General features: G+C 48.9%; 1 protein-coding gene across 1 annotated transcript; it reads left to right on the top strand.

Annotated features, from left to right (window-relative positions):
• The first annotated feature begins 1187 nt into the window (after window positions 1–1187).
• On the top strand, window positions 1188–13431 carry LOC144717323 (uncharacterized). Its single transcript, XM_078592805.1, has 3 exons — window positions 1188–1311; window positions 7746–8057; window positions 8720–13431. Exons 1-3 carry the CDS (start codon window positions 1275–1277, stop codon window positions 9460–9462), a joined length of 1092 nt encoding a protein of 363 aa, XP_078448931.1. The 5' UTR covers window positions 1188–1274; the 3' UTR covers window positions 9463–13431.
• Window positions 13432–15944: the final 2513 nt, after the last annotated feature.

Genomic DNA, 15944 nt, shown 5'->3' with positions numbered 1-15944 from the left:
GTGAGGTTGAGTGGTGAGTAGGAAGGGTGAGTGGGGAGGGTGAGTGGTCAGTGGTGAGGGGTCAGGGTTAGTGGTGAGGGTGAGTGGTGAGTGGTGAGGGTTAGTGGTGAGGGGTGATTGGTGGTGGTGAGGGTGAGTGGTGAGGGTGAGTGGTGAGGGTGAGTGGTGAGCGTGAGTGGTGAGGGTGAGTGGTGAGGGTGAGTGGTGATGGTGAGTAGTGAGGGTGAGTGGTGATGGTGAGTGGTGAGGGTGAGTGGTAATGGTGAGGGGTGACTGGTGAGGGTGAGTGGTGACGAAGAGTGGTGACGTTGAGTGGTGAGTAGTAAGGGTGAGTGGTGAGTGGTGAGGGTTAGTGGTGAGGGTGAGTGGTTAGGGTTTATGGTGAGTGGTGAGGATGAGTGGTGAGGGTGAGTGGTGAGGGTGAGTGGTGAATGGTGAGTGGTGAGGGTAAGTGGTGATGGTGAGTAGTGAGGGTGAGTGGTTAGGGGTGAGTGGTGGGGATGAGTGGTGAGGGTGAGTGGTGAGGGTCAGTGGTGAAGGTGAGTGGTGAGGGTGATTAGTGAGTAGTGAGGGTGAGTGGTGAGGGTGAGTGGAGAGGGAGAGAGTGAGTGGTGAGCGTGAGTGGTGAGGGTGAGTGGTAAGCGTGAGTGGTGAGGGAGAGGGTGAGTGGTGAGGGTGAGTGGTGAGGCTGAATGGTCAGGGTGAGTGGTGAGGGTGAGGGAGATTGGTGAGGGAGATTGGTGAGTGGTGAGTTGTGATGGTGAATGGTGAGGGTGAGTAGTGAGTGGGAGTGGTGAGGATGAGTGGTGAGGGTGAGTTGTGAGTGGTGAGTGGTGAAAGGTATTGTCAAAGCCCACCGGGCTTTGACAATACCTTAGTATCTGTGTATATATGTAAGGTTATTAAGAATTTTTTCACCCGGGCAACGCCGGGTACTTCTGCTAGTATATAATAAAATAATATAATCAAATATTGTAATAATATAAAATAATATATAATAAAATAATATAATAATCGGAGTACTATAATTTTTCAATGCACCTTTAAGATCAGCGCACTAAATCAAAACACGACGAATGGGGGCGGGGCGAGGAATTTGTGGGCGGGGCGAGGAATCAGTGGGGGAGGGGCGAGTGTTAATGAGAGGGGGGTGGGTGTGGGGGGGTGCAAAGCAGGGCCCAATCACAGGCCGTCTTACTCGCGGTGGATGAGGTGGGCGACCAATCGCAGAGCGGCTCATTGCGAGGTCGCAGCTAACACACCAGCAGCCAGCAATGGCTACCATGGACGTCCTCATCGAGGACAGAGACGGTAAAGATGCAGTTGTTGTTGTTGTTTATTTGTTTGTTGTTGTTACAATCCCGCCACCGCGTCCCCCCTTCGCGCAAGTCGTGAGCGGGCTTCGCTCCGGAGACGAAGAGGCGAGATTCGACAAAGGGGGGCAGCGTTTGGCGACTCGCTCCGACCTGCTCAGAACGAGAATGAATCTCCCAAGTCTACCAACAAGGCCCCGACACTCACACATCTCACACACACACTCACACACATCTCACACATATACACCATCTCACACACACATCTCACACACACACTCACACACACATCTCACACACATCTCACACACATCTCACACACATCTCACACACATCTCACACACATCTCACACACATACACCATCTCACACACACATCTCACACACACACTCACACACACCTCACACACACACACCTCACACACACATCTCACACACACACTCACACACGTCTCACACACACACACCTCACACACACATCTCACACACACACTCACACACATCTCACACACACACACACCTCACACACAAGTCTCACACACACCCTCACACACATCTCACACACACACACACCTCACACACACATCTCACACACACCCTCACACACATCTCACACACACGCACACCTCACACACACGTCTCACACACATCTCACACACATCTCACACACATCTCACACACACACACCTCACACACACATCTCACACACACACTCACACACATCTCACACACATACACCATCTCACACACACATCTCACACACATCTCACACACATCTCACTCACACACACACATCTCATTCACACCATCTCATCCACACATCTCGTCCACACACTCACACACCATCTCACACACACATCTCACACACATCTCGTCCACACATCTCATCCACACACACATCTCACACACCATCTCATCCACACCATCTCATTCACACACACATCTCGTCCACACCATCTCACACACACACATCTCATTCACACACTCACACATATCTCACACACCATCTCGTCCACACCATCTCATCTACACACACACATCTCACACATCTCATCCACCACATCTCATCCACCTCATCTCATTCACACACACACATCTCATCCACACATTTCATCCACCTCATCTCATTCACACACTCACACACATCTCATCCACACATCTCATCCACCTCATCTCGTCCACCACATCTCACCCACACACAAACCCACACATCTCATCCACCACCACCTCCACCACCTCCACCTTCACCACCTCCACAACCACCTCCACCACCTCCTTCAGCACCTCCTTCACCTTTACCGCCTCCTCCACCTTCACCACCACCTCCACCACCACCCCTCCACCTTCACCTCCTCCACCTTCAGCTCCTCCACCTTCACCACCTTCACCACATCCACCTTCACCACCATCTTCACCACCACCTTCACCACCACCTCTCCTCCACCTTCACCACCTCATCCATCTCGACATCTAACCCCACCTCCACCTCTACCCCCACCACCACCACCACTACCCCCACCACCTCCACCACCTCCACCACCACCTCTACCTCCACCACCCCCACCACCTACACCACTACCCCCACCACCTACACCTCGCCTGGTATGCAGGAGGTCGTGGCTTCGATCCCGACCCTGACGATGCCTGCCGTTGTATATTTGGAGTTTGCGATGTCTTTCTCATCATTACCATCACAGTTTCGAGATGTTAACTACCTCGCCTTGTCTGCAGGAGGTCGTGGCTTCGATCCCGACCATGATGCCTACTGCTGTATATTATTCTGTATGTTTGGAATTTGCGGTCTCTCTCCTCGTGGTCGCGTGGATTTCCCCCCCCCCCCCCGGGTCCTCCGATTTTTCCCCTTCGCATTTAGAATCAACAACACGCGTTTATAGAAGCTATTCGCGACTGCTAGAAATTTTCACGTGATGATGATGATGACGATAATAAGCCAACCTCGTTGAGCTCTGGTCGTTTGTGATATCCAAGTCGCTTGTGAATAACTAAAGAAAGCCACCACATAGCTCAATGGTTCATCTTCTTGGTTCTTTCGGTAAAGTCACGCAGAAGGGAAATAATAAAATGTTATGTTTTATTATTTATTATTTTATTATTTCCCTCCTACGTGACTTTACCGAAAGAACCAAGAAGATGAATCCCTGAAGTCACGAAAGCTTTAAATCGAAATATAATGCCACTGGTTCTTCACGTTCTGCAGATGTAGATGCCACTGATTCTTCACGTTCTGCAAATGTAGATGCCACTGGTTCTTTACGTTCTGCAGATGTAGATGCCACTGGTTCTTCACGTTCTGCAGATGTAGATGCCACTGGTTCTTTACGTTCTGCAGATGTAGATGCCACTGGTTCTTCACGTTCTGCAGATGTAGATGCCTCTGGTTCTTCACGTTTTGCAGATGTAGATGCCACCGGTTCTTCACGTTCTGCAGATGTAGATGCCACTGCTTCTTCACGTTCTGTAGATGCCACTGGTTCTTTACGTTCTGCAGATGTAGATGCCACTGGTTCTTAATGTTCTGCAGATGAAGATGCCACTGATTCTTTACGTTCTGCAAATGTAGATGCCACTGGTTCTTTACGTTCTGCAGATGTAGATGCCACCGGTTCTTCACGTTCTGCAGATGTAGATGCCACTGCTTCTTCACGTTCTGTAGATGCCACTGGTTCTTTACGTTCTGCAGATGTAGATGCCACTGGTTCTTCACGTTCTGCAGATGTAGATGCCACTGGTTCTTCACGTTCTGTAGATGCCACTGGTTCTTCACGTTCTGCAGATGTAGATGCCACCGGTTCTTTACGTTCTGCAGATGTAGATGCCACTGCTTCTTCACGTTCTGTAGATGCCACTGGTTCTTCACGTTCTGCAGATGTAGATGCCACTGGTTCTTCACGTTCTGTAGATGCCACTGGTTCTTCACGTTCTGCAGATGTAGATGCCACTGGTACTTCACGTTCTGCAGATGTAGATTCCACTGCTTCTTTACGTTCTGTAGATGCCACTGGTTCTTCACGTTCTGTAGATGCCACTGGTTCTTCACGTTCTGCAGATGTAGATGCCACTGGTTCTTCACGTTCTGTAGACGCCACTGGTTCTTCACGTTCTGCAGATGTAGATGCCACTGGTTCTTCACGTTCTGTAGATGCCACTGGTTCTTCACGTTCTGCAGATGTAGATGCCACTGGTTCTTCACGTTCTGTAGACGCCACTGGTTCTTCACGTTCTGCAGATGTAGATGCCACTGGTTCTTCACGTTCTGTAGATGCCACTGGTTCTTCACGTTCTGCAGATGTAGATGCCACCGGTTCTTTACGTTCTGCAGATGTAGATGCCACTGCTTCTTCACGTTCTGTAGATGCCACTGGTTCTTCACGTTCTGCAGATGTAGATGCCACTGGTTCTTCACGTTCTGTAGATGCCACTGGTTCTTCACGTTCTGCAGATGTAGATGCCACTGGTACTTCACGTTCTGCAGATGTAGATTCCACTGCTTATTTACGTTCTGTAGATGCCACTGGTTCTTCACGTTCTGTAGATGCCACTGGTTCTTCACGTTCTGCAGATGTAGATGCCACTGGTTCTTCACGTTCTGTAGACGCCACTGGTTCTTCACGTTCTGCAGATGTAGATGCCACTGGTTCTTCACGTTCTGTAGATGCCACTGGTTCTTCACGTTCTGCAGATGTAGATGCCACTGGTACTTCCCGTTCTGCAAATGTAGATGCCACCACCGCCATCTATTGCGCGGCGGTTGAACTCACGATTCTCGGTCCGTACAGGCAACTGGACGTACGTATGCGACGCGAACACGACGCGAACACGACGTGAACACGACGTGAACACGACGTGAACACGACGTGAACATGACGTGAACGAGAACACGACGCGAACACGCTGTTATGTTCTCAGCATCGATCGCCGACGACCACGAAAGGACCACGCGCCGCATTACATTTCATTTTTGGTTTACACGCATTGTCATTACATTTAAATGCATTAATATTTTTCGTTCGCACGCATTTTAATTAAATTCCAACGTAACATTTTTGTTTACATTTATATGTTTTTTTGTTTTGTTTACACCCATTGTAATTCTACCAAAATTCCAGCTCGGTGGCTTAAACGTTTATTCTTTTAATCTCCGATGAACATTCTTTGCGGGGCGGCATTTAAATCTTTTTTTTCGTTTTACCCTTGGCGTGCATAACGAGCTCCATCCAAGTGACTTCAGAAGTGGTCCTACGATGTTTTCTCTGTGTGAGTAGTCTATGGGTCTCTGTGTGAGTAGTCTATGGGTCTCTGTGTGAGTAGTCTATGGGTCTCTGTGTGAGTAGTCTATGGGTCTCTGTGAGTAGTCTATGGGTCTCTGTGAGTAGTCTATGGGTCTCTGTGAGTAGTCTATTGGTCTCTGTGAGTAGTCTATGGGTCTCTTGGAGTAGTATATGGGTCTCTCTGTGAGTAGTATATTGGTCTCTGTGTGAGTAGTCTATGGGTCTCTGTGTGAGTCTATGGGTCTCTGTGTGAGTAGTCTATGGGTCTCTTGGAGTAGTCTATGGGTCTCTCTGTGAGTAGTCTATGGGTCTCTGTGTGAGTCTATGGGTCTCTGTGTGAGTAGTCTATGGGTCTCTGTGTGAGTCTATGGGTCTCTGTGTGAGTAGTCTATGGGTCTCTGTGTGAGTAGTCTATGGGTCCCTGTGTGAGTCGTCTATGGGTCTCTGTGTGAGTCGTCTATGGGTCTGTGACGGGGGATTCTATAAGCATATTTCGCCTCGCTGGTCAGTGCCGGTCGGTGAAGTCTGGGCGCATATATCTGCGTGAGAACAGATGAAATGGGTCGCATTCCCAACGATTCCACGCTTGGCACACCTCGCCACTGCGCAGGTCTTTGACTGTTCTGCGGCGCAGCCCCCTCCAAACGTGCACCTGGGTTGCCGCGGTGGCGAGATGTTGACTACCTCGCCTGGTATACAGGAGGTCGTGGGTTCGATCGCAACCCTGACGCCTGCTGCTGTATTATATTTGGAGTTTGCGTGTCTCTCTCATCATCATCACGGTGGCTAGGAGATGTTGACTACCTCGCCTGGTGTACAGGAGGTCGTGGGTTCGATCGCGACCCTGACGCCTGCTGCTGTATATTTGGAGTTTGCGTGTCTCTCTCATTATCATCACGGTGGCTAGGAGATGTTGACTACCTCGCCTGGTATGCAGGAGGTCGTCGGTTCGATCGCGACCCTGACGCCTGCTGTATATTTGGAGTCTGTGTGTCTCTCTCTCTCATCATCATCACGGTGGCTAGGAGATGTTGACTACCTCGCCTGGTATACAGGAGGTCATGGGTTCGATCGCGACCCTGACGCCTGCTATATATTTGGAGTTTGCGTGTCTCTCTCTCATCATCATGACGGTGGCTAGGGGATGTTGACTACCTCGCCTGGTATACAGGAGGTCGCAGGTTCCATCCCAACTCCTGAAGCTTGTACATTTGGAGTTTGCGTGTTCTCTCTCTCTTATCATCATCACAGTTGCAAGATGTCAATGACCTCGTCCGGTATACAGATGGTTGTGGTTTCGATCCTCGAACCTGACGGCTTGCCTTGCTGTACATTTGGAGTTTGCGCCTCTCTCTCCCCGTGGTCACGTGGATTTTTCTTCGGGTCCTTTGGTTTTTCCCTCGACATTTAGAAACACGCGTTTAAGAGTATTTGGCTGCTATACGTTTCCACACGACGATAAGCCACTTCATCATTAGACCTCCTTTGCCAGTACGAACATATAATAATAGGGGTTTTCCCCTTTCTTCTGGCAACAAAACTGAAACCTTTTTACAAGGAATCATGTTTGTGCATTAACCACAAAACTTGCGGTCAAAATGCAAACAAAAAACACACTGATAATATATGCACTGTCCTTGAAGTTGATTGGTCCACATCCGAGACAGCTTTCCTTGGGCCTAGTCTCACATGGTGTTGGACCAGATGACGCCAAAAGGCGCACAACTCAAAGACAATGCACCATCAGAGTATGAGAGCTCAGGGTAAGCACTTACACCATTGGAATCTCATTTGCCAGTAAAAAACATGATAATTGTTTTTTTACCCTTCTATCTGGCAACAAAACTGACACCTTTTTTTACAAGGAGTCATGTTTGCATTGACCACAATACCTGCAGTCATAATGCAAACAAAAAACACAACTCTGATAATGTATGCACTGTCCTTGAAGTTGATTGATCCACACCTGAGACAGCTTTCCTTAGAACCTAGTCTCACATGGTGTTGGACCAGATGACGCCAAAAGGCGCACAACTCAAAGACAATGCACCATCAGAGTATGAGAGCTCGGGGTAAGAATTTACACTGTCCTTGACCACCACCCCGGTGTAACCGCCGCGCCTCCCATCCGTCCCGTCCGACAGCAGTGGACATGGATCAGGTGGGAATGACGGTGGTGCTGGAGAACGTGGAGAGCGTGGAGAACATGGAGGGCGTCGCGCGCACCGAGAACGTGGAGTACGCCGAGGTACAGGCGGAAGAGCTGGTGGGCGCCGGTGACGAAGATGACTGCGACGACGGCCTTGGCATCTCCGACGACGCCGCCACGGTGCTCGCCTGCAAAGCCGAGGCGTCGGAGCTCTGCGGGGAGGAGGACGAGGAGGAGGAGGGCGACGTGAAGGCCGAGGCTGAGAACGAGGCCCCGGCGGCGGGGAACGCCGAAGACGACGCCGACGGTGTGTGCCGTGACTGTGACTCGGTGAAGTGACGCAGTGAAGTGACGCGGTGAAGTGTGACGCGGTGAAGTGACGCGGTGACTGTGACGCAGTGAAGTGACGCGGTGAAGTGACGCAGTGAAGTGACGCTGTTATTGTGACGCAGTGAAGTGATGCAGTGAAGTGACGCAGTGAAGTGACGCGGTGAAGTGACGCAGTGACTGTGACGCAGTGAAGTGACGCAGTGAAGTGACGCTGTTATTGTGACGCAGTGAAGTGACGCGGTGAAGTGACGCGGTGAAGTGACGCGGTGAAGTGACGTGGTGAAGTGACGCGGTGAAGTGACGCGGTGAAGTGACGCGGTGAAGTGACGCAGTGAAGTGACGCAGTGAAGTGATGCCGTGACTGTGACTCTGTGATGTGACCCCGTGACGTGACAGCGCCGTGATGTGACTCCGTGACTGTAAAGTAGCTGCCAAATATACGAGTGACGTCGATTCTAAATTGCGGATTGGGAAAACCGGAAGATCTGGGGAGAGACATCGTCAACTCCAAATACACAGCAGCAGGCGTCGTCAGGGTCGGAATCGAACCCACGACCTCCTGCATACCAGGCGAGGGAAATGACATATCTTAACCACCATGGCGGCGCCCCCCCCCATTTATCGTCCTCCCGGTCGCAGGAACCGGCAAAGTCGTCGGCGGCCCCGGCGCCCTCCCGGTGAAGCGTCAGCGGCGACGTCGTCGCGCGGCCAAGCAGCAGGCGTGCGCCCGCTGTGGCGAGGAGCCCGGCAGCACGGCCCTGCTGCGCGCCCACGTCGCGTCCGGACATTGCACCGCCTCGGCCGACGGAAGCAACACCGCCGCCACCGGCAAGGTCGGCAAAGGCAGCGGCGGCGACGCTCCCTTCGGCTGCAAGCTGTGCGACCGCGTGTACCGCGACCTGTCGGGGCTCGCCTACCACGAGCGCACGCACTCTGGCGAGCGTCCCTACGCGTGCCCCCGCTGCGGCAAGGCCTTCCGCTCGTCGTCGGGCCTGACGCGGCACGCGCGGAGCCACGAGGACGCGCGGCCGTACGCGTGCTCCCGCTGCGGCAAGACCTACCGGGACTCGTGGGGCCTCGAGTACCACCTGAAGACGCACACGGGCGAGCGGCCGTACGCGTGCGGCGAGTGCGGCAAAGCCTTCCGCGACTCGGCGGGCCTCGTGTACCACCGGCGGGCGCACGCCGACGAGAGGCCGTACGCATGCGCCGAGTGCGGCAAGGCCTTCCGCAGCTCGTCGGCGCTGGCCCGGCACCGGCGGTCGCACGCCGACGCGCCGGGGCACCACTGCGACGACTGCGGAAAGGCCTTCCGGGACCCGTTCTACTTCCGCGTGCACCGACGGTCGCACGCCGGCGAGGCGGCGTCCGCCAAGAGCTAGGGGCTCGCCGGCGGTGCCGGTGTTTTGCCGGCGGTGTTGCCGGCGGCCGCGATGGCACGCGGGATTTTTTTTTCAGTACTGCCCTTGGGCACGGTGGGGGGGGGGTTGTAGAAGGCGCGTGACGCGGAGGGGCTGAGCGTGCGTGTCGTTTCGGGCGGGGATCGAAAGTCGGATGTCAGTGTCTCCTTGCCGGAATGAGTGTGGGTGGCGGTGGCTGTGGTGGTGGCGGCGGTGATACCCAGCCGGGGGTTTGTGTGTTTCACACCCGTCGAGCGGTGTTGGTGAACCACATTGATGTCGGTAACGGGGGGCGGGGGGGGAGCTCAGTTGATCAACGCACCCACCCCCCCACCGCTCCCACCTCCAGCCCTCGCCGCCGCACTTTTCCCTGGCCGAGTGCGAGGTGAGCATTCGTACCACAGCCCATCCAGACTTATTATGATGTCATGTCGGGCAGTCTGTGCACAAACGCCACCCTCAGCATTTTGCTTTGGCAGCAACAACTCGACACTTCGGAGCCGAGCTGGGGGTGTGTGTGTGTGGCGCCAAACCATTACGCGTCTCGACATTCCGGGATGACGGGATCCTTGGACGTCGACCTGGTGAACGGAGGAGCAGCCCCGAGCATCTGTGGCCGCCGAGAATTCCTCGCTCGTGTGAGAATTCCGGAATGATAGTCGCCGGTAAAAATGTCCTCGTGTAGAGAGCGCAGTGCCGTTGAGTTTGGTGCCCTTGCCCGCCCGTACCCCCCCCCCCTCCTCTCCCTCCCCTCGCTGCCGCGCCTCCGATTAGCATGGCTGGCTATGTTACGGCGCGAAATAAGCTCACCACGGCGGGCACCTGCGCACCTTAATTTGTCTCGATTTGAAATAATAAAAGTTGTTTGACTCCGTAGCAAAGAGCGTGCGAAAATGCGGCCTCTGCTTCACGTTCCCTCCGAGTGGGCAGGTGGGAACTTCTTGATTTAAAGCTTTCGTGACTGCAGGGATTCGTATTCTTGGTTCTTTCGATAAAGTCACGTAGAAGGGAAATAATAAAATAATATTGAGAAAAACAATGAATGATGCAATCTGCATTGCGTCCTATATGATATGAATTGTCATCTTATTTCTAGAAGTCATGGATGATGCAATCATAACTAGGCTTACATCCCTCTGCTGAACAAATTGCCCTATATCGGCTCTAGAATCATACAGTGGCGTGCCCTCTTATTTGTAAATGTTTGATTTTGCAAAGGGACACATTTCTGCTTAGCCAAAGTGAGCAGAGATGCCTCGGAATTGTGTGAACAAAGCAGGCAACTTCTGCTATGTTTGTGGTGAAGTGACTTGCATCATAAAAGCGCAGTATAACCACTACGGTTAAGAAAGCCTATCGCCTTTATTTTGGCTGCAAAATCAGGACAAGAGGTGGGTCCAGTGCTGCAACACTTGTGCAACACATCTTTGCCAGTGGTTGAACAGGAAAAGGAAATGGATGCGTTTTGCAGTGACAATGATTTGGAGAGAGCCAACAGATCATATCAGCAATTTGTATTTCTGCATGGCGCCTCCAGTTGGGAAAGGTGTGTCAAAGAAGAAAAAATTAACCCGTAAAAACAAAGTTTTTCACTATAAATCCTTTATATGCGTGGCATCGGTTTTATTTTATTATTCATTTCTGTTTTTCTTGAGTAAGAGTTTCATTTTTATCACATTGGTATTTTAAATAAAATATGAAAAAAATTGTTTTCCTAAAAAGTGGAAAATTTTGGAAAAAAATTTTCACGAAAATAAATTGTCACGCACAACGAGTCTGTGTGCAAAATGTCAGCTCGATTGGATCACGGGAAGTGGGTTAAAAAACGACCGAAAGATTTGCACGGTCGTAAGCGCGCAAGCAAGCAAGCAAGTGAACTTAATATAAAGGATTTAAAAAGTGGAGTGTGCATCATCCAAACATTCCATCAGCTATATGCCCAGTACCCCACGGGGGAAGGACTGACGGTTCCTGATGCACCAGAATCATTCTCACTTGAGTCAGACGAGGAAGAGGATGAAAATTCTGGTCCTGAACCATCAAGGTCACATGACCCAGATTTCAAGTAGCTCCGTGGAAAATTTCCGAGGTGAAATTAGGCTAAGATAAAGGAATGTGTCTTTGTTGGTCCTGAGAATTCGTTAACATCTTCGAGATGATGCATTTGAATGTACTCCGTGGCAAGGAAAAGACTGCATGGAAAGCCTTCCATCTTCTTGGTTCTTTCGGTAAAGTCACGTAGAAGGGAAGTAATAAAATAATAAAAATAAAACATAATAAAATAATTCTCACGACTTTTCGGCCACAATGCAAGCAGCCGTCCTCAGGTGAAGACCAGGTCTGTCGGGGAGACAGCGTCTGAATGAAACAGTCACGAAAGCTTTAAATAGAAAGCCTTCCAGTTAGTGGCAACACATTTTCTCAGAAACAACAAGGCAGACAATTACAGGGAGTGGGTGGAAAACGTCAAGGCATCCAAAAGCCTTGGTTGCAACATGTCACCAAAGATACATTTCGATTTAAAGCTTTCACGACTGCAGGGATTCATATTCTTGGTTCTTTCAGTAAAGTCACGTAGAAGGAAATTAATAAAATAATAAAAAATATAACGATGACTTTACCGAAAGAACCAAGAATATGAAGATACGTTATTTGCACTCTAGATTTTTTTTCCCAGCGAACTGTGGAGCAGTGGGCGACAAGCATGGCGAGCGATTTCACCAGGACATTGCAACGATGGAGAAACGCGATCGGGGCAAATGGAGCCCGTCAATGCTTGCAGACTATTGCTGGACAGTGGACAAGAGATGTTCCATTTAATGAATACGAGAGACAAGCCAAGAAGCGCCGAGTAGACACTGAATAAAGACTAAACTGATCATTGTTTTTTTACCCTTTTATCTGGCAACAAAACTGACACCTTTTTTTACAAGGAGTCATGTTTGCATAGACCAATACATGCAGTCATAATGCAAACAAAAAACAACTCTGATAATGTATGCACTGTCCTTGAAGTTGATTGGTCCACACCCGAGAGACAGCTTTTCTTAGAGCCTAGTCTCACCCTGGTCTTGAACCAGATGACGCGCCTTTTGGCGTCATCTGACGCGCCTTTTGGCGTCATCTGGTCCAACACCATGTGAGACTAGGCTCTAAGGAAAGCTGTCTCGGGTGTGGACCAATCAACTTCAAGGACAGTACATACATTATCAGAGTTATGTTTTTTTTTGCATTATGACCTCAGGTATTGTAGTCTATGCAAACATGACTCCTTGTAAAAAAGGTGTCAGTTTTGTTGTCAGATAAAAGGGTAAAGAACCAATTATCATATTTTTTACTGACAAATGAGGTTCCAATGGTTTAATAACTAAACTATGTACTTATACATAATCGTTTTTAGCCTTGTGTTTCATAATACATTTTATTTGTATGACCCATTTGCTGATTTTTAAAGTGCGGTCCCCCTTCTTAAAGGGGGGGGAGGGGGGGGACCACCAGGGCATCCTTCCAATCCTGTGGAACCCATCCAGTGGTCCAGACTGTTATTATGATCTCATATAGGGCAGTCTGTATTTTGCCTTGGTGATCATCTCTGTCCGGTCTCTTCCCTGGTCTCAGACTCTGGATCTCCTTCAGTACCTGTTGTATATATTAGGTGTTGAAAAATTATAAAAACGAATAAAAATGTAATGAAAATTTGAAATACGTAATTTTCCAAATTTATGCTAATTTGTGTAATTATTCGAATATGCATTTATGCTAATTAGTTTCTGCTTCGTTGCCAGGGGGTATCAATCGTGATAATAAAATGAAGGTGTAATTGTATGAAGTTATGCAAGTGTATTTAGTATGGTAATTAGGCTTGGCTTCGTTGTATAGGGTTGTTTTATCAATTGGGATAATAAAATATATGCAAATCATGCATTATGCTAATGTACGCAATTATGATAATTAGGCTCCGCTATGTGTATTACCAATCGTGATAATAGAATGATTCTCGCTTTGACTTTTACTGATTTTGTTGTAGTGCTTATGTCAATTCTTATAATTAAGATTATTTTGCATGAACTTAGGAAGGCACCACTCAGACTCGTCTGTGCTGAGCAACTTTAATATCTAAAAAAAACAAAACACTCTCATATACGAACTCTTATGCTAGGAATGTCAACACAGCACTCCTGGAGATGTCCTCCCGATTGATCCGTACATTGAACCCTCAATGGTTAAGTTTGTTAAACTGGGTAACAAAACAATCGGATAATTCCTCACAGTAAAGCGAGCATACACGACGACAGGAAAAAGTCCTTTAAAATTAAAGCGACAATATTCATACGAACAGTAATAAAGAAACATGTCCCTAAGGCCAAAGTAGACCTCAATGAATTCATTGGTAAGATTACACAATTAACGAAATGCCTTGGAATAATGGTGTGCGGTCATGTGCCTGCTTGTCTAACAAATGTTTATCGATTGGCTAAGGACTTCAATAAATTAGCGGGCAAGATTCTGTGATCAAAAGGAAGATTTTAACAAAATAGTATCCCTTTGAGTGTGTGGATTCGTAACATAGATGTTTATAAATGTTTACTTTCATCAATTAACAAAATAGTGTCCCTGTGAGTGTGTGGATTCGTAACATAGATGTTTATAAATGTTTACTTTCATCAATTAACAAAATAGTGTCCCTGTGAGTGTAGATTCGTAACATAGATGTTTATAAATGTTTACTTTCATCAATTAACAAAATAGTGTCCCTGTGAGTGTGTAGATTCGTAACATAGATGTTTATAAATGTTTACTTTCATCAATTAACAAAATAGTGTTCCTGTGAGTGTGTGGATTCGTAACATAGATGTTTATAAATGTTTACTTTCATCAATTAACAAAATAGTGTCCCTGTAAGTGTAGATTCGTAACATAGATGTTTATAAATGTTTACTTTCATCAATGAATTCATTGGTACAGTTATGCAATTAATGAAAATGAATGACTAAAATACTTCCAAACGACCGTATCCACGTAACTCAATGGGCAGCAACGCTTATCACGATCAGCTAATAGTTAACGCACCACCTTAGGATGGCCCTTTTCGAAACACAAGGAGAACTTTGGAGTAATCTTATTAGTCCCAATATGCGCGTTATGTGTGGGTGTGAGTGTATTGTCTTCTTGCCGAGGTGGGGCGTTCCTTGTCCAACTGAGTTGCAGACGTTGTCCTTTGGAGCAACACTTTATTAAGCAACTTCAACATACTCTTAGGTTTTTTCGGTAAAGTCACGTAGGTAAAAATAAAAATTAATAAAAGTAATTATATAAATAAAATAATAAATCACGACGTTTCGGAGGTAACACAAGTCTCCGTCATCAGGTGGGATACTTGATACAGTAAATTTTAGCTGTGACGGTCCCACCTGATGACGGAGACTTGTGTTGCCTCCGAAACGTCGTGATTTATTATTTTATTTATATTATTACTTTTATTCATTTTATTTTTCACCTACGTGACTTTACCGAAAAAAACCTAAGAGTATGATTCCTTGCAGTCACGAAAGCTTCAAATCTAGAATCAACTTCAACATAACATCACACAATCTACACTCGGGTCTCGAATGTCCATCTAACCACGCTACGGCAGAACTAGACATGGTTCGCTATACCGGCCCGGACCACAAGCTGAGTCCCGGACCGCGTGGCTAGAGGCCTCTTCTCGCCAGAGATCGCAAACGGGTTTTGATTCCTTACCCGTACCCGGCCGCACCAGGGTCGCAAACGGGTACCCGTACCCGTACCTGGCCGTACCCGTACTCTACCCGTACCCGGCTGGGTATGGGTAGTGTACGGGTATCGGGTACCTGATTGCGACCTCTGGGATGAAGCCATGTTGCAGGCGCGGGTGGGTTGATTCTAGGAACTTGAATTGTGAGAAGAGACAAGACGTTGGGAAATGAGTGACAAACGGTGACTCACCAGTGACTGTTTACCCGTACCCGGCCGCACCAGGGTCGCAAACGGCTACCCGTACCCGGCCGGGTACGGGTAGCCGGGTATCGGGTAGGGTACAGGTATCGGGTACCCGGTTGCGACCTCTGCTTCTCGCCAACGTGGATCTTCTTGACACAAGCACACGAAGAACGCCACGCTCCTCACGGGGCCCCCCCTTATATCCCCCTGGGCTGGGGCTGGCTCAGAGGTCGCAACCGGGTACCCGATACCCGTACCCTACCCGATACCCGGCTACCCGTACCACCCGGCCGGGTACGGGTACCCGTTTGCGACCCTGGTGCGGCCGGGTACGGGTACGGGTAAGCTGTGAGTCACTGGTGAGTAACCGTTGGTCACTCATTTCGGGTAGGGTACGGGTACCTACGTGACTTTACCGAAAGATCCACAGAGTATGGATCCCTGCAGTCACGAAAACTTCAAATCTAGATTAAAATAAAATTAGTTTTAGTTTACGGTGGTTT

This window comes from Lampetra planeri, chromosome 3 (genome assembly GCF_965212315.1).
Source record: "Lampetra planeri chromosome 3, kcLamPlan1.2.h2, whole genome shotgun sequence".
Taxonomy (NCBI): domain Eukaryota; kingdom Metazoa; phylum Chordata; class Hyperoartia; order Petromyzontiformes; family Petromyzontidae; genus Lampetra; species Lampetra planeri.
This window is presented reverse-complemented; position numbering and strand designations above follow the sequence as displayed.

Excerpts from the sequence above, each read along its gene's own strand:
- LOC144717323 (XM_078592805.1), top strand. The coding sequence starts at position 1,275 with ATGGCTACCATGGACGTCCTCATCGAGGACAGAGACG. Across the intron at positions 1,312-7,745 it reads CCTCATCGAGGACAGAGACG|CAGTGGACATGGATCAGGTG; the intron begins GTAAAGATGCAG and ends CCCGTCCGACAG. Across the intron at positions 8,058-8,719 it reads CGCCGAAGACGACGCCGACG|GAACCGGCAAAGTCGTCGGC; the intron begins GTGTGTGCCGTG and ends TCCCGGTCGCAG.